Below are 18,215 nucleotides of genomic sequence, written 5' to 3'. Positions count from 1 at the left end.
TGGTTGGACTGGTTGTAGCCTCAGTTGAAGTTGAACTGGTTGTCGACTCAGATGTAGTTGGACTCGTAGTAGTCACAGTTGTAGTTGGACTGGAAGTTGACTCAGTTTTAGTTGGACTGGTAGAAGTCACAGTTGTAGTTGGACTAGTTGTAGTCTCAGTTGTAGTTGAACTGGTAGTAGTCTCAGTTGTCGTTGGGCTTGTTAATGACTCAGTTGAAGTTGAACTGGTTGTCGACTCAGATGTAGTTGGACTAGTAGAAGTCACAGTCGTAGTTGGACTGGTTGTACTCTCAGTTGTGGTAGGACTTGTTGTCGACTCAGTTGTAGTTGGACTGGTAGTAGTCACAGTTGTAGTTGGACTGGTTGTACTATCAGTTGTTGTTGGGCTTGTTAATGACTCAGTTGAAATTGAACTGGTTGTCGACTTAGTTGTAGTTGGACTGGTTGTAGTCTCAGTTGTAGTTGGACTGGTTGTACTCTCAGTTGTTGTTGGGCTTGTTAATGACTCAGTTGAGATTAAACTGGTTGTCGACTCAGTTGTAATTGGACTGGTAGTAGTCTCAGTTGTACTCTCACTTGTAGTTGAACTGGTTGTAGCCTCAGTTGTAGTTGGACTGGTTGTACTCTCGGTTGTTGTAGGACCTGTCGTGGACTCAGCTGTGGTTGGACTGGTTGTAGCCTCAGTTAAAGTTGAACTGGTTGTCGACTCAGTTGTAGTTGGACTGGTTGTAGTCTCAGTTGTTGTTGGACTGGTTGTACTCTCAGTTGTGGTAGGGCTCATTTTGGATTCAGTTGTGGTTGGACTGGTTGTAGCCTCAGTTGAAGTTGAACTGGTTGTCGACTCAGTTGTAGTTGGACTGGTTGTAGTCTCAGTTGTTGTTGGACTGGTTGTTCTCTCAGTTTTGGTAGGACTTGTTGTGGTCTCAGTTGTTGTTGGATTGGTTGTTGACTCAGCTTTAGTTAGACTGATAGAAGTCACAGTTGTAGTTTGACTAGTAGTAGTCTCAGTTGTTGTTGGGCTGGTTAATGACTCAGTTGAAGTTGAACTGGTTGTCGACTCAGATGTAGTTGGACTAGTAGAAGTCACAGTCGTAGTTGGACTGGTTGTACTCTCAGTTGTGGAAGGACTTGTTGTGGTCTCAGTTGTTGTTGGACTGGTTGTTGACTCAGTTGTAGTTGGAATGGTAGTAGTCTCAGTTGTTGTTGGGCTGGTTAATGACTCAGTTGAAGGTGAACTGGTTGTCGACTCAGATGTAGTTGGAGTAGTAGAAGTCAGAGTTGTAATTGGACTGGTTGTATTCTCAGTTTTGGTAGGACTTGTTGTGGACTCAGTTGTGGTTGGACTGTTTGTAGCCTCAGTTGTAGTTGGACTGGTTGTTGACTCAGTTGTAGTTGGAGAGGTTGTACTCTCAGTTGTAGTAGGACTGGTTGTACTCTCACTTGTAGTTGAACTGGTTGTAGCCTCAGTTGTAGTTGGACTGGTTGTAGTCTCAGTTGTTGTTGGACTGGTTGTACTCTCAGTTGTAGTTTGACTGGTTGTCGACTCAGTTGTAGTGGGACTGTTTGTACTCTCAGTTGTAGTAGGACTTGTTGTGGACTCAGTTGTAGTTGAACTGGTTGCAGTCTCAGTTGCAGTTGGACTGGTTGTTGACTCAGTTGTAGTTGGACTGGTTGTTGACTCAGTTGTAGTTGGACTGCTTGTACTCTCAGTTGTAGTTGGACTGGTTGTTGACTGAGTTGTAGTTTGGCTGGTTGTACTCTCAGTTGTAGTAGGACTGGTTGTAGTCTCAGTTGCTGTTGGACTGGTTGTACTCTCAGTTGTAGTCTGACTGGTTGCAGTCTCAGTTGTTGTTGGACTGGTTGTTGACTCAGTTGTAGTTGAACTGGTTGTAGTCTCAGTTGTTGTTGGACTGGTTGTTGACTCAGTTGTAGTTGGACTGGTTGTAGTCTCAGTTGTAGTCGGACTGGCTGTACTCTCAGTTGTTATTGGGCTGGTTAATGACTCATTTGAAACTGAACTGGTTGTCGACTCAGTTGTAGTTGGACTAGTAGTAGTCTCAGTTGTTGTTGGGCTGATTAATGACTCAGTTGAAGTTGAACTGGTTGTCGACTCAGATGTAGTTGGACTAGTAGAAGTCACAGTCGTAGTTGGACTGGTTGTACTCTCAGTTGTGGTAGGACTTGTTGTGGTCTCAGTTGTTGTTGGACTGGTTGTTGACTCAGTTGAAGGTGAACTGGTTGTCGACTCAGATGTAGTTGGAGTAGTAGAAGTCGCAGTTGTAATATGACTGGTTGTACTCTCAGTTGTTGTAGGACCTGTCGTGGACTCAGCTGTGGTTGGACTGGTTGTAGCCTCAGTTGAAGTTGAACTGGTTGTCGACTCAGATGTAGTTGGACTTATATTAGTCACAGTTGTAGTTGGACTAGATGTAGTCTCAGTTGTAGTTGAACTGGTGGAAGTCATAGTTGTAGTTGGACTGGTTGTTGACTCAGTTGAAGTTGAACTGGTTGTCGAGTCAGATGTTGTTGGACTAGTAGTAGTCACAGTTGTAGTTGGACTGGTGGAAGTCATAGTTGTAGTTGGACTGGTTGTTGACTCAGTTGAAGTTGAACTGGTTGTCGAGTCAGATGTTGTTGGACTAGTAGTAGTCACAGTTGTAGTTGGACTGGTTGTACTCTCAGTTGTGGTAGGACTTGTTGTGGACTCAGTTGTGGTTGGACTGGTTGTAGCCTCAGCTGAAGTTGAACTGGTAGTCGACTCAGTTGTAGTTGGACTGGTAGTAGTCACAATTGTAGTTGGACTGGTTGTACTCTCAGTCGTTGTTGGGCTGGTTGTCGACTCAGTTGTAGTTGGACTGGTTGTTGACTCAGTTGTAGTTGGACTGGTTGTACTCTCACTTGTAGTTGAACTGGTTGTCGACTCAGTTGTAGTTGGACTGGTTGTAGCGTCAGTTGTAGTTGGACTGGTTGTACTCTCAGTTGTAGTAGGAATTGTTGTGGACTCAGCTGTGGTTGGACTGGTTGTAGCCTCAGATAAAGTTGAACTGGTTGTCGACTCAGATGTAGTTGGACTCGTAGTAGTCACAGTTGTAGTTGGACTGGAAGTTGACTCAGTTGTAGTTGGACTGGTAGAAGTCACAGTTGTAGTTGGACTAGTTGTAGTCTCAGTTGTAGTTGAACTGGTAGTAGTCTCAGTTGATGTTGTGCTTGTTAATGACTCAGTTGAAGTTGAACTGGTTGTCGACTCGGATGTAGTTGGACTAGTAGAAGTCACAGTCGTAGTTGGACTGGTTGTACTCTCAGTTGAAGTTGAACTGGTTGGCGACTCAGTTGTAATTGGACTGGTTGTAGTCTCAGTTGTATTTGAACTGGTTGTAGTCTCAGTTGTAGTTGGACGGGTTGTGAACTCAGTTGTGGTTGGACTGGTTGTAGCCTCAGTTGAAGTTGAACTGGTTGGCGACTCAGTTGTCGTTGGACTGGTAGTAGTCACAGTTGTAGTTGGACTGGTTGTAGTCTCAGTTGTATTTGAACTGGTTGTAGTCTCAGTTGTAGTTGGACGGGTTGTGAACTCAGTTGTAGTTGGACTGGTTGTTCTCTTAGTTGTAGTAGGACTTGTTGTGGACTCAGCTGTGGTTGGACTGGATGTAGACTCAGCTGAAGTTGAACTGGTTGTCGACTCAGTTGTAGTTGGACTGGTAGTAGTCACAGTTGTAGTTGGACTGGTTGTACTCTCAGTTGTAGTTGGACTGGTTGTTGACTCAGTTGTAGTTGGATAGGTTGTACTCTCAGTTGTTGTAGGACTGGTTGTACTCTCACTTGTAGTTGAACTGGTTGTAGCCTCAGTTGTAGTTGGACCCGTTGTACTCTCAGTTGTTGTAGGACCTGTCGTGGACTCAGCTGTGGTTGGACTGGTTGTAGCCTCAGTAGAAGTTGAACTGGTTGTCGACTCAGATGTAGTTGGACTGATAGTAGTCACAGCTGTAGTTGGACTAGTTGTAGTCTCAGTTGTAGTTGAACTGTTGGAAGTCATAGTTGTAGTTGGACTGGTTGTTGACTCAGTTGAAGTTGAACTGGTTGTCGACTCAGATGTAGTTGGACTAGTAGTAGTCACAGTTGTAGTTGGACTGGTTGTACTCTCAGTTGTGGTAGGACTTGTTGTGGACTCAGTTGTGGTTGGACTAGTTGTAGCCTCAGCTGAAGTTGAACTGGTTGTCGACTCAGTTGTAGTTGGACTGGTAGTAGTCACAATTGTAGTTGGACTGGTTGTACTCTCAGTTGTTGTTGGGCTGGTTAATGACTCAGTTAAAATTGAACTGGTTGTTGACTCAGTTGTAGTTGGACTGGTTGTTGACTCAGTTGTAGTTGGACTGGTTGTACTCTCACTTGTAGTTGAACTGGTTGTCGACTCAGTTGTAGTTGGACTGGTTGTAGCGTCAGTTGTAGTTGGAGAGGTTGTACTCTCAGTTGTAGTAGGACTGGTTGTACTCTCACTTGTAGTTGAACTGATTGTAGCCTCAGTTGTAGTTGGACTGGTTGTACTCTCAGTTGTTGTAGGACCTGTCGTGGACTCAGCTGTGGTTGGACTGGTTGTAGCCTCAGTTGAAGTTGAACTGGTTGTCGACTCAGATGTAGTTGGACTGATAGTAGTCACAGTTGTAGTTGGACTGGTGGAAGTCATAGTTGTAGTTGGACTGGTTGTTGACTCAGTTGAAGTTGAACTGGTTGTCGACTCAGATGTAGTTGGACTAGTAGTAGTCAAAGTTGTAGTTGGACTGGTTGTACTCTCAGTTGTGGTAGGAATTGTGGTTAATGACTCAGTTGAAATTGAACTGGTTGTCGACTCAGTTGTAGTTGAACTGGTTGTTGACTCAGTTGTAGTTGGACTGGTTGTACTCTCACTTGTAGTTGAACTGGTTGTCGACTCAGTTGTAGTTGGACTGGTTGTAGCGTCAGTTGAAGTTGGACTGGTTGTACTCTCAGTTGTAGTAGGACTTGTTGTGGACTGAGCTGTGGTTGGACTGGTTGTAGCCTCAGTTGAAGTTGAACTGGTTGTCGACTCAGATGTAAATGGACTCGTAGTAGTCACAGTTGTAGTTGGACTGGAAGTTGACTCAGTTGTAGTTGGACTGGTAGAAGTCACAGTTGTAGTTGGACTAGTTGTAGTCTCAGTTGTAGTTAACCTGGTAGTAGTCTCAGTTGTTGTTGGGCTTGTTAATGACTCAGTTGAAGTTGAACTGGTTGTCGCCTCAGATGTAGTTGGACTAGAAGAAGTCACAGTCGTAGTTGGACTGGTTGTACTCTCAGTTGTGGTAGGACTTGTTGTGGACTCAGTTGTGGTTGGACTGGTTATAGCCTCAGTTGAAGTTGAACTGGTTGTCGACTCAGTTGTAGTTGGACTGGTGGTAGTCACAGTTGTAGTTGGACTGGTTGTAGTCTCAGTTGTTGTTGGACTGGTTGTACTCTCAGTTGTAGTTGGACTGGTTGTCGACTCAGTTGTAGTGGGACTGTTTGTACTCTCAGTTGTAGTAGGACTTGTTGTGGACTCAGTTTTAGTTGAACTGGTTGCAGTCTCAGTTGCAGTTGGACTGGTTGTTGACTCAGTTGTAGTTGGACTGGTTGTTGACTCAGTTGTAGTTGGACTGCTTGTACTCTCAGTTGTAGTTGGACTGGTTGTTGACTGAGTTGTAGTTTGGCTGGTTGTACTCTCAGTTGTAGTCTGACTGGTTGCAGTCTCAGTTGTTGTTGGACTGGTTGTTGACTCAGTTGTAGTTGAACTGGTTGTAGTCTCAGTTGTTGTTGGACTGGTTGTTGACTCAGTTGTAGTTGGACTGGTTGTAGTCTCAGTTGTAGTCGGACTGGCTGTACTCTCAGTTGTTATTGGGCTGGTTAATGACTCAGTTGAAACTGAACTGGTTGTCGACTCAGTTGTAGTTGAACTAGTAGTAGTCTCAGTTGTTGTTGGGCTGATTAATGACTCAGTTGAAGTTGAACTGGTTGTCGACTCAGATGTAGTTGGACTAGTAGAAGTCACAGTCGTAGTTGGACTGGTTGTACTCTCAGTTGTGGTAGGACTTGTTGTGGTCTCAGTTGTTGTTGGACTGGTTGTTGACTCAGTTGAAGGTGAACTGGTTGTCGACTCAGATGTAGTTGGAGTAGTAGAAGTCGCAGTTGTAATATGACTGGTTGTACTCTCAGTTGTGGTAGGACTTGTTGTGGACTCAGTTGTGGTTGGACTGGTTGTAGCCTCAGTTGAAGTTGAACTGGTTGGCGACTCAGTTGTCGTTGGACTGGTAGTAGTCACAGTTGTAGTTGGACTGGTTGTAGTCTCAGTTGTATTTGAACTGGTTGTAGTCTCAGTTGTAGTTGGACGGGTTGTGAACTCAGTTGTAGTTGGACTGGTTGTTCTCTTAGTTGTAGTAGGACTTGTTGTGGACTCAGCTGTGGTTGGACTGGATGTAGACTCAGTTGAAGTTGAACTGGTTGTCGACTCAGTTGTAGTTGGACTGGTAGTAGTCACAGTTGTAGTTGGACTGGTTGTACTCTCAGTTGTAGTTGGACTGGTTGTTGACTCAGTTGTAGTTGGATAGGTTGTACTCTCAGTTGTTGTAGGACTGGTTGTACTCTCACTTGTAGTTGAACTGGTTGTAGCCTCAGTTGTAGTTGGACCCGTTGTACTCTCAGTTGTTGTAGGACCTGTCGTGGACTCAGCTGTGGTTGGACTGGTTGTAGCCTCAGCTGAAGTTGAACTGGTTGTCGACTCAGATGTAGTTGGACTGATAGTAGTCACAGTTGTAGTTGGACTAGTTGTAGTCTCAGTTGTAGTTGAACTGGTGGAAGTCATAGTTGTAGTTGGACTGGTTGTACTCTCAGTTGTTGTTGGGCTGGTTAATGACTCAGTTAAAATTGAACTGGTTGTCGACTCAGTTGTAGTTGGACTGATTGTTGACTCAGTTGTAGTTGGACTGGTTGTACTCTCACTTGTAGTTGAACTGGTTGTCGACTCAGTTGTAGTTGGACTGGTTGTAGCGTCAGTTGTAGTTGGACTGGTTGTCGACTCAGATGTAGTTGGACTAGTAGAAGTCACAGTCGTAGTTGGACTGGTTGTACTCTCAGTTGAAGTTGAACTGGTTGGCGACTCAGTTGTAGTTGGACTGGTTGTAGTCTCAGTTGTATTTGAACTGGTTGTAGTCTCAGTTGTAGTTGGACGGGTTGTGAACTCAGTTGTGGTTGGACTGGTTGTACTCTCAGTTGTAGTAGGACTGGTTGTAGTCTCAGTTGCTGTTGGACTGGTTGTACTCTCAGTTGTAGTCTGACTGGTTGCAGTCTCAGTTGTTGTTGGACTGGTTGTTGACTCAGTTGTAGTTGAACTGGTTGTAGTCTCAGTTGTTGTTGGACTGGTTGTACTCTCAGTTGTAGTTTGACTGGTTGTCGACTCAGTTGTAGTGGGACTGTTTGTACTCTCAGTTGTAGTAGGACTTGTTGTGGACTCAGTTGTAGTTGAACTGGTTGCAGTCTCAGTTGCAGTTGGACTGGTTGTTGACTCAGTTGTAGTTGGACTGGTTGTTGACTCAGTTGTAGTTGGACTGCTTGTACTCTCAGTTGTAGTTGGACTGGTTGTTGACTGAGTTGTAGTTTGGCTGGTTGTACTCTCAGTTGTAGTAGGACTGGTTGTAGTCTCAGTTGCTGTTGGACTGGTTGTACTCTCAGTTGTAGTCTGACTGGTTGCAGTCTCAGTTGTTGTTGGACTGGTTGTTGACTCAGTTGTAGTTGAACTGGTTGTAGTCTCAGTTGTTGTTGGACTGGTTGTTGACTCAGTTGTAGTTGGACTGGTTGTAGTCTCAGTTGTAGTCGGACTGGCTGTACTCTCAGTTGTTATTGGGCTGGTTAATGACTCATTTGAAACTGAACTGGTTGTCGACTCAGTTGTAGTTGGACTAGTAGTAGTCTCAGTTGTTGTTGGGCTGATTAATGACTCAGTTGAAGTTGAACTGGTTGTCGACTCAGATGTAGTTGGACTAGTAGAAGTCACAGTCGTAGTTGGACTGGTTGTACTCTCAGTTGTGGTAGGACTTGTTGTGGTCTCAGTTGTTGTTGGACTGGTTGTTGACTCAGTTGAAGGTGAACTGGTTGTCGACTCAGATGTAGTTGGAGTAGTAGAAGTCGCAGTTGTAATATGACTGGTTGTACTCTCAGTTGTGGTAGGACTTGTTGTGGACTCAGTTGTGGTTGGACTGGTTGTAGCCTCAGTTGAAGTTGAACTGGTTGGCGACTCAGTTGTCGTTGGACTGGTAGTAGTCACAGTTGTAGTTGGACTGGTTGTAGTCTCAGTTGTATTTGAACTGGTTGTAGTCTCAGTTGTAGTTGGACGGGTTGTGAACTCAGTTGTAGTTGGACTGGTTGTTCTCTTAGTTGTAGTAGGACTTGTTGTGGACTCAGCTGTGGTTGGACTGGATGTAGACTCAGTTGAAGTTGAACTGGTTGTCGACTCAGTTGTAGTTGGACTGGTAGTAGTCACAGTTGTAGTTGGACTGGTTGTACTCTCAGTTGTAGTTGGACTGGTTGTTGACTCAGTTGTAGTTGGATAGGTTGTACTCTCAGTTGTTGTAGGACTGGTTGTACTCTCACTTGTAGTTGAACTGGTTGTAGCCTCAGTTGTAGTTGGACCCGTTGTACTCTCAGTTGTTGTAGGACCTGTCGTGGACTCAGCTGTGGTTGGACTGGTTGTAGCCTCAGCTGAAGTTGAACTGGTTGTCGACTCAGATGTAGTTGGACTGATAGTAGTCACAGTTGTAGTTGGACTAGTTGTAGTCTCAGTTGTAGTTGAACTGGTGGAAGTCATAGTTGTAGTTGGACTGGTTGTACTCTCAGTTGTTGTTGGGCTGGTTAATGACTCAGTTAAAATTGAACTGGTTGTCGACTCAGTTGTAGTTGGACTGATTGTTGACTCAGTTGTAGTTGGACTGGTTGTACTCTCACTTGTAGTTGAACTGGTTGTCGACTCAGTTGTAGTTGGACTGGGTGTAGCGTCAGTTGTAGTTGGACTGGTTGTCGACTCAGATGTAGTTGGACTAGTAGAAGTCACAGTCGTAGTTGGACTGGTTGTACTCTCAGTTGAAGTTGAACTGGTTGGCGACTCAGTTGTAATTGGACTGGTTGTAGTCTCAGTTGTATTTGAACTGGTTGTAGTCTCAGTTGTAGTTGGACGGGTTGTGAACTCAGTTGTGGTTGGACTGGTTGTAGCCTCAGTTGAAGTTGAACTGGTTGGCGACTCAGTTGTCGTTGGACTGGTAGTAGTCACAGTTGTAGTTGGACTGGTTGTAGTCTCAGTTGTATTTGAACTGGTTGTAGTCTCAGTTGTAGTTGGACGGGTTGTGAACTCAGTTGTAGTTGGACTGGTTGTTCTCTTAGTTGTAGTAGGACTTGTTGTGGACTCAGCTGTGGTTGGACTGGATGTAGACTCAGCTGAAGTTGAACTGGTTGTCGACTCAGTTGTAGTTGGACTGGTAGTAGTCACAGTTGTAGTTGGACTGGTTGTACTCTCAGTTGTAGTTGGACTGGTTGTTGACTCAGTTGTAGTTGGATAGGTTGTACTCTCAGTTGTTGTAGGACTGGTTGTACTCTCACTTGTAGTTGAACTGGTTGTAGCCTCAGTTGTAGTTGGACCCGTTGTACTCTCAGTTGTTGTAGGACCTGTCGTGGACTCAGCTGTGGTTGGACTGGTTGTAGCCTCAGTTGAAGTTGAACTGGTTGTCGACTCAGATGTAGTTGGACTGATAGTAGTCACAGCTGTAGTTGGACTAGTTGTAGTCTCAGTTGTAGTTGAACTGGTGGAAGTCATAGTTGTAGTTGGACTGGTTGTTGACTCAGTTGAAGTTGAACTGGTTGTCGACTCAGATGTAGTTGGACTAGTAGTAGTCACAGTTGTAGTTGGACTGGTTGTACTCTCAGTTGTGGTAGGACTTGTTGTGGACTCAGTTGTGGTTGGACTGGTTATAGCCTCAGTTGAAGTTGAAATGGTTGTCGACTCAGTTGTAGTTGGACTGGTAGTAGTCACAGTTGTAGTTGGACTGGTTGTACTATCAGTTGTTGTTGGGCTTGTTAATGACTCAGTTGAAATTGAACTGGTTGTCGACTTAGTTGTAGTTGGACTGGTTGTAGTCTCAGTTGTAGTTGGACTGGTTGTACTCTCAGTTGTTGTTGGGCTTGTTAATGACTCAGTTGAGATTAAACTGGTTGTCGACTCAGTTGTAATTGGACTGGTAGTAGTCTCAGTTGTACTCTCACTTGTAGTTGAACTGGTTGTAGCCTCAGTTGTAGTTGGACTGGTTGTACTCTCGGTTGTTGTAGGACCTGTCGTGGACTCAGCTGTGGTTGGACTGGTTGTAGCCTCAGTTAAAGTTGAACTGGTTGTCGACTCAGTTGTAGTTGGACTGGTTGTAGTCTCAGTTGTTGTTGGACTGGTTGTACTCTCAGTTGTGGTAGGGCTCATTTTGGATTCAGTTGTGGTTGGACTGGTTGTAGCCTCAGTTGAAGTTGAACTGGTTGTCGACTCAGTTGTAGTTGGACTGGTTGTAGTCTCAGTTGTTGTTGGACTGGTTGTTCTCTCAGTTTTGGTAGGACTTGTTGTGGTCTCAGTTGTTGTTGGATTGGTTGTTGACTCAGCTTTAGTTAGACTGATAGAAGTCACAGTTGTAGTTTGACTAGTAGTAGTCTCAGTTGTTGTTGGGCTGGTTAATGACTCAGTTGAAGTTGAACTGGTTGTCGACTCAGATGTAGTTGGACTAGTAGAAGTCACAGTCGTAGTTGGACTGGTTGTACTCTCAGTTGTGGAAGGACTTGTTGTGGTCTCAGTTGTTGTTGGACTGGTTGTTGACTCAGTTGTAGTTGGAATGGTAGTAGTCTCAGTTGTTGTTGGGCTGGTTAATGACTCAGTTGAAGGTGAACTGGTTGTCGACTCAGATGTAGTTGGAGTAGTAGAAGTCAGAGTTGTAATTGGACTGGTTGTATTCTCAGTTTTGGTAGGACTTGTTGTGGACTCAGTTGTGGTTGGACTGTTTGTAGCCTCAGTTGTAGTTGGACTGGTTGTTGACTCAGTTGTAGTTGGAGAGGTTGTACTCTCAGTTGTAGTAGGACTGGTTGTACTCTCACTTGTAGTTGAACTGGTTGTAGCCTCAGTTGTAGTTGGACTGGTTGTACTCTCAGTTGTTGTAGGACCTGTCGTGGACTCAGCTGTGGTTGGACTGGTTGTAGCCTCAGTTGAAGTTGAACTGGTTGTCGACTCAGATGTAGTTGGACTTATATTAGTCACAGTTGTAGTTGGACTAGATGTAGTCTCAGTTGTAGTTGAACTGGTGGAAGTCATAGTTGTAGTTGGACTGGTTGTTGACTCAGTTGAAGTTGAACTGGTTGTCGAGTCAGATGTTGTTGGACTAGTAGTAGTCACAGTTGTAGTTGGACTGGTGGAAGTCATAGTTGTAGTTGGACTGGTTGTTGACTCAGTTGAAGTTGAACTGGTTGTCGAGTCAGATGTTGTTGGACTAGTAGTAGTCACAGTTGTAGTTGGACTGGTTGTACTCTCAGTTGTGGTAGGACTTGTTGTGGACTCAGTTGTGGTTGGACTGGTTGTAGCCTCAGCTGAAGTTGAACTGGTAGTCGACTCAGTTGTAGTTGGACTGGTAGTAGTCACAATTGTAGTTGGACTGGTTGTACTCTCAGTCGTTGTTGGGCTGGTTGTCGACTCAGTTGTAGTTGGACTGGTTGTTGACTCAGTTGTAGTTGGACTGGTTGTACTCTCACTTGTAGTTGAACTGGTTGTCGACTCAGTTGTAGTTGGACTGGTTGTAGCGTCAGTTGTAGTTGGACTGGTTGTACTCTCAGTTGTAGTAGGAATTGTTGTGGACTCAGCTGTGGTTGGACTGGTTGTAGCCTCAGATAAAGTTGAACTGGTTGTCGACTCAGATGTAGTTGGACTCGGAGTAGTCACAGTTGTAGTTGGACTGGAAGTTGACTCAGTTGTAGTTGGACTGGTAGAAGTCACAGTTGTAGTTGGACTAGTTGTAGTCTCAGTTGTAGTTGAACTGGTAGTAGTCTCAGTTGATGTTGTGCTTGTTAATGACTCAGTTGAAGTTGAACTGGTTGTCGACTCGGATGTAGTTGGACTAGTAGAAGTCACAGTCGTAGTTGGACTTGTTGTGGACTCAGTTGTGGTTGGACTGGTTATAGCCTCAGTTGAAGTTGAACTGGTTGTCGACTCAGTTGTAGTTGGACTGGTAGTAGTCACAGTTATAGTTGGACTGGTTGTAGTCTCAGTTGTTGTTGGACTGGTTGTTGACTTAGTTGTAGTTGAACTGGTTGTAGTCTCAGTTGTTGTTGGACTGGTTTTTGACTCAGTTGTAGTTGGACTGGTTGTAGTCTGAGTTGTAGTTGGACTGGCTGTACTCTCAGTTGTTATTGGGCTGGTTAATGACTTAGTTGAAATTGAACTGGTTGTCGACTCAGATGTAGTTGGACTGGTTGTAGTCTCAGTTGTAGTTGGACTACTAGTAGTCTCAGTTGTTGTTGGGCTGGTTAATGACTCAGTTGAAGTTGAACTGGTTGTCGACTCAGATGTAGTTGGACTAGTAGAAGTCACAGTCGTAGTTGGACTGGTTGTACTCTCAGTTGTGGTAGGACTTATTGTGGTCTCAGTTGTTGTTGGACTGGTTGTTGACTCAGTTGAAGGTGAACTGGTTGTTGACTCAGATGTAGTTGGAGTAGTAGAAGTCACAGTTGTAATTGGACTGGTTGTACTCTCAGTTTTGGTAGGACTTGTTGTGGACTCAGTTGTGGTTGGACTGGTTGTAGCCTCAGTTGAAGTTGAACTGGTTGGCGACTCAGTTGTCGTTGGACTGGTAGTAGTCACAGTTGTAGTTGGACTGGTTGTACTATCAGTTGTTGTTGGGCTGGTTAATGACTCAGTTGAAATTGAACTGGTTGTCGACTTAGTTGTAGTTGGACTGGTTGTAGTCTCATTTGTAGTTGGACTGGTTGTACTCTCAGTTGTTGTTGGGCTTGTTAATGACTCAGTTGAGATTGAACTGGTTGTCGACTCAGTTGTAGTTGGACTGGTAGTAGTCTCAGTTGTTGTTAGGCTGGTTAGTGACTCAGATGTAGTTGGAATAGTAGAAGCGACAGTTGTAGTTGGACTGGTTGTACTCTCAGTTGTGGTATGACTTGTTGTGGACTCAGTTGTGGTTGGACTGGTTGTAGCCTCAGTTGAAGTTGAACTGATTGTCGACTCAGTTGTAGTTGGACTGGTAGTAGTCACAGTTGTAGTTGGACTGGTTGTACTCTCAGTTGTAGTTGGACTGGTTGTTGACTCAGTTGTAGTTGGACTGGTTGTACTCTCAGTTGTAGTAGGACTGGTTGTACTCTCACTTGTAGTTGAACTGGTTGTCGACTCAGTTGTAGTTGGACTGGTTGTAGCCTCAGTTGTAGTTGGACTGGTTGTACTCTCAGTTGTAGTCGGACTCGTTGTGGACTCAGCTGTGGTTGGACTGGTTGTAGCCTCAGTTGAAGTTGAACTGGTTGTCGACTCAGATGTAGTTGGACTGGTAGTAGTCACAGTTGTAGTTGGACTGGTTGTACTCTCAGTTGTAGTTGGACTGGTTGTTGACTCAGTTGTAGTTGGACTGGTTGTACTCTCAGTTGTAGTTGGACTTGTTGTACTCTCACTTGTAGTTGAACTGGTTGTCGACACAGTTTTATTTGGACTGGTTGTAGCCTCAGTTGTAGTTGGACTGGTTGTACTCTCAGTTATGGTAGGACTCGTTTTGGACTCAGTTGTAATTGGACTGGTTGTAGCCTCAGTTGAAGTTGAACTGGTTGTCGTCTCAGATGTAGTTGGACTAGTAGAAGTCACAGTTGTAGTTTGACTAGTAGTAGTCTCAGTTGTTGTTGGGCTGGTTAATGACTCAGTTGAAGTTGAACTGGTTGTCGACTCAGATGTAGTTGGACTAGTAGAAGTCACAGCCGTAGTTGGACTGGTTGTACTCTCAGTTGTGGAAGAACTTGTTGTGGTCTCAGTTGTTGTTGGACTGGTTGTTGACTCAGTTGAAGTTGGAATGGTAGTAGTCTCAGTTGTTGTTGGGCTGGTTAATGACTCAGTTGAAGGTGAACTGGTTGTCGACTCAGATGTAGTTGGAGTAGTAGAAGTCAGAGTTGTAATTGGACTGGTTTTACTCTCATTCGTTGTAGGGCTTGTTGTGGATTCAGTTGTGGTTGGACTGGTTGTAGCCTCAGTTGAAGTTGAACTGGTTGTCGACTCAGTTGTACTTGGACTGGTAGTAGTCACAATTGTAGTTGGACTGGTTGTACTCTCAGCTGTGGTTGGACTGGTTGTAGTCTCAGTTGTTGTTGGACTGGTTGTACTCTCAGTTGTGGTAGGACTTGTTGTGGTCTCAGTTGTTGTTGGATTGGTTGTACTCTCAGTTGTAGTTGGACTCGTTGTAGTCTCAGTTTTAGTTGGACTGGTTGTACTCTCAGTTGTAGTAGGACTGGTTTTAGTCTGAGTTGTAGTCTGGCTGGTTGTAGTCTTAGTTGTTGTTGGACTGGTTGTTGACTCAGTTGTAGTTGGACTGGTTGTAGTATCAGTTGTAGTTGGACTGGTTGTACTCTCAGTTGTTGTTGGGCTGGTTAATGACTCAGTTGAAATTGAACTGGTTGTCGACTCAGATGTAGTTGGACTAGTAGAAGTCACAGTTGTAGTTGGACTGTTTGTACTCTCAGTCGTGGTAGGAATTGTTGTGGATTCAGTTGTGGTTGGACTGGTTGTAGCCTCAGTTGAAGGTGAACTGGTTGTCGACTCAGTTGTAGTTGGACTGGTTGTAGTCTCAGTTGTTGTTTGACTGGTTGTACTCTCAGTTGTGGTAGGACTTGTTGTGGTCTCAGTTGTTGTTGGATTGGTTGTTGACTCAGTTGTAGTTGGACTGGTAGAAGTCACAGTTGTAGTTGGACTAGTAGTAGTCTCAGTTGTTGTTGGGCTGGTTAATGACTCAGTTGAAGTTGAACTGGTTGTCGACTCAGATGTAGTTGGACTAGTAGAAGTCACAGTCGTAGTTGGACTGGTTGTACTCTCAGTTGTGGTAGGACTTGTTGTGGTCTCAGTTGTTGTTGGACTGGTTGTTGACTCAGTTGTAGTTGGAATGGTAGTAGTCTCAGTTGTTGTTGGGCTGGTTGATGACTCAGTTGAAGTTGAACTGGTTGTCGACTCAGATGTAGTTGGACTGGCAGTAGTCACAGATGTAGTTGGACTGTTTGCTGACTCACTTGAAGTTGAACTGGTTGTTGACTCAGTTGTAGTTGGACTGGTAGTAGTCACAGTTGTAGTTGGACTGGTTGTAGCCTCAGTTGTAGTTGGACTGGTTGTTGACTCAGTTGTAGTTGGACTGGTTGTTGATTCAGTTATAGTTGGACTGTTTATAGTCTCAGTTGTAGTTGGACTGGTTGCAGTCTCAGTTGTAGTTGGACTGGTTGTTGACTCAGTTGAAGTTGGACTGGTTGTAGTCTCAGTTGTAGTTGGACTGTTTGTAGACTCCTTTGTAGTTGGATTGGTTGTAGATTCTGTTGTAGTTGGACTGATTGTAGTCTCAGTTGTAGTTGAACTCGTTATGGACTCAGTTGTAGTTGGATTGGTTGTAGACTCGGTTGTAGTTGGACTGGATGTAGTCTCAGTTGTACTTGGGTTGGCTGTAGTCTCAGTAATGTTTGGACTCGTTCTCGTTTCAGTTGTAGTTGGACTGGCTGTTATCACAGTTGTAGAGCTAGTTGTTGTACTTCCACTTGATTGGACTGTTTCTATCATTATCATCAGCAGCATCGTTACTGAAATGAAATTATCCAAAATTGACCTTTGGTCCCTCTCTTTTGATTGATATCATGTTTATCTTTATTGACAGTTTCCAAGATCACTTAAACTGTTGCCAATTTATAAAAGCTTCTTTTGGCCACAAAAAGATGCCCTGTTTCTCGTGATTTTGAAATCCCGCCCGCATCGGAAAAAATCATCGGCGAATTAGCGATGAAAATAAAGTCCGCCCTCCCGCATCATAGCTCGAAAATAAATGTGTTTTTTTAATAAAAAATCAAAATTCGCACGCCCACATTGATATAATAAGCATATCGTTTTCTTTTTATCATTTTATTTCTGTATGAACGTATCGAGAAAAGTCGATCGTATAAATATCATCGGCACCACTGGTGACTCGAACCCATATATATCAACGCCGGAGTCGGTTACCGTAGGCCTATATCAAATGCCAAGGTCGCTGGAGCTATTTCCAGGTTTGTTTTCTGGCGTGATTCTCATTTCGAACCGATTTCTTTTTTATTTTTCGTGCAAATGTGGTGCTAAGAATTAAAAAACTACCTCCCGCATTTGAAGAGGAATGGTGTGTCAGAGGGATGTTTTTATTGTTACGATAAAAATAAAAAGACACCTCCCGCATCTCCAAAAAAATATTCAAACAGTTCTTTTTATTTCTACTTTTTTTAAAAATGTACATACAAATAAAAACTGCCCGCCCTTGTTATGGTAAAAAACAAAAGTGTGATGAGAAACAAGGCATCTTTTTTGGCCTTTTATATTCTAGTAAATCATCTTTGAACCCTCTGCACCAATGTATCATTAATCTTGGACATGCCTACACGCATACACTGACTGTGCCAACTCTCCCGAACCTACAACAAATGCTGATATAATAATGATAACCAGCTATCCTGCCAGATGGCATGACAAGCAGTAAATCGTCCGTTGTCAAAATTAGTTCATGTTCAATTAACTTTGAACTGGATTTTTAGACTCCTCAATCCATGTATAATCACAACACCCATCAGATATACAATACTTTAATTTTTCTTCTCGGATATCGGTATTGTTTCCATTGATTCATTTAAGAAAAAGTTCATCTAGATTTAATTGAAATGTGAATTAGAAGAAATCGAACGACCAACTATCTACTAGCAATCCGGATCCTGACCCGCCTTAAGTTTAATCCTCGATTGCCACAGTAGCACTGCGGGTACCCCCATTTCATTCTAATTTCATTTGTGTAGAATTTCGTTCGTGTAAACATTATAATGCTAGTCAACGGCATCGTTGTTTACCATATTAATATGTAAAGTTACGTTCAATTATCTTCATTTGATGCTCTATCCAATCGTTTGAAGTGTAAAACTGAATGCCGATTGAATTCAACTCGTCATTTTCTTAATCCAGTGCCGTAACCCACCCCACGTAATTAAAAATCGAACAAGAAATTTGTTTCTCGAAAGAAATAACCTTTCTAGCAAGTTTATACGATGCTGTCTTTTGTTACTACAAAGACCTTACAATATGTACTTATGAACAGTGAATAGTATCTAAGAAGAGTTGCCAGCATTATTATTTCAACACATGGTGAACTATATTTATTAATTTTCTGTGGTTATTCGGATCAGATTGGGGCACTAAAAAAATCATGTTATTGTTCTAGAAACGTTATCGCTGTTTGAATATCGCTCAACTCTAGACGTCCCTAACTGCTCAGTCAATACCAAGCGATTGTATACTTTTGGGAGACATGAAACGTTTTGATGTACGAAACCTTGTCTGAAATAGAATATCAAACTTATTACAAAAAAGCACATGGCTTGGCACATACTCCTCAGAGTGCAGAGTGTGTTGGGTTCACACGTAATTCGACGCTTAGCAGGCCCGCTTTTTAGTAATGCCGATATTGGAAGTGATTTCAAGATGGCGTTTCCATGCTATCGTGGGCTATATATTAAAAAACCATCATTGACCCTCTCTCCTGCCTTCCGATTGGTAGTTTGAATTGCGAATTTTGTCTTACAACTCAAATGTAGCTATTGATGTGAGCTAAATACGCTCGTCAACGTATATTGTCAAAAATTTAGCGTCGGTTAATATAACAACTGCTTATCAGGGGCGAACCCAGAGCTTATATTGAGGGGCAGCACCCGATGAAAAAAGCAATGATTATTAAAAAGAGGCACTATATCCACGAGTAGTGAGTGCCGAAATTTTGAAAATAAACTTCAAAGACGCAATACGGGATATCGACAAATTCAAGTTCTGGATTTACTCGTTTGGTGGCGCTGGTCAAAACCGGAAATTGGAACATAAATCTGCATTGACGTCATCATATCACGTGACATCTTGTTGGTCGGCCATGTTG

The 18,215-nt window shown here is 43.5% G+C and overlaps 1 protein-coding gene across 1 annotated transcript in view; it reads right to left on the bottom strand.

Moving 5' to 3' along the window:
• The window catches only part of LOC141910539 (uncharacterized), a 28,729-nt gene that overhangs the window by 4,602 nt on the left and 5,912 nt on the right, over nucleotides 1–18,215 (bottom strand). The window contains exons 2-12 of the mRNA XM_074801231.1: nucleotides 14,896–15,263; nucleotides 11,863–12,003; nucleotides 11,149–11,294; nucleotides 10,675–10,873; nucleotides 9,567–10,350; nucleotides 7,893–9,068; nucleotides 6,628–6,908; nucleotides 5,679–6,438; nucleotides 3,817–4,421; nucleotides 3,408–3,654; nucleotides 2,085–2,828 (exon numbers count right to left, since the gene is read on the bottom strand). Of these exons, the coding sequence (XP_074657332.1) occupies nucleotides 2,085–2,828; nucleotides 3,408–3,654; nucleotides 3,817–4,421; nucleotides 5,679–6,438; nucleotides 6,628–6,908; nucleotides 7,893–9,068; nucleotides 9,567–10,350; nucleotides 10,675–10,873; nucleotides 11,149–11,294; nucleotides 11,863–12,003; nucleotides 14,896–15,263 (5,451 nt within the window). The remainder of the gene's footprint in view (nucleotides 1–2,084; nucleotides 2,829–3,407; nucleotides 3,655–3,816; nucleotides 4,422–5,678; nucleotides 6,439–6,627; nucleotides 6,909–7,892; nucleotides 9,069–9,566; nucleotides 10,351–10,674; nucleotides 10,874–11,148; nucleotides 11,295–11,862; nucleotides 12,004–14,895; nucleotides 15,264–18,215) is intronic.

Source organism: Tubulanus polymorphus, chromosome 9, assembly GCF_964204645.1.
Source record: "Tubulanus polymorphus chromosome 9, tnTubPoly1.2, whole genome shotgun sequence".
NCBI classification, from domain to species: domain Eukaryota; kingdom Metazoa; phylum Nemertea; class Palaeonemertea; order Tubulaniformes; family Tubulanidae; genus Tubulanus; species Tubulanus polymorphus.
Note: the sequence above shows the minus strand (reverse complement) of the source record. Positions and strands in the feature narration are given on the sequence as shown.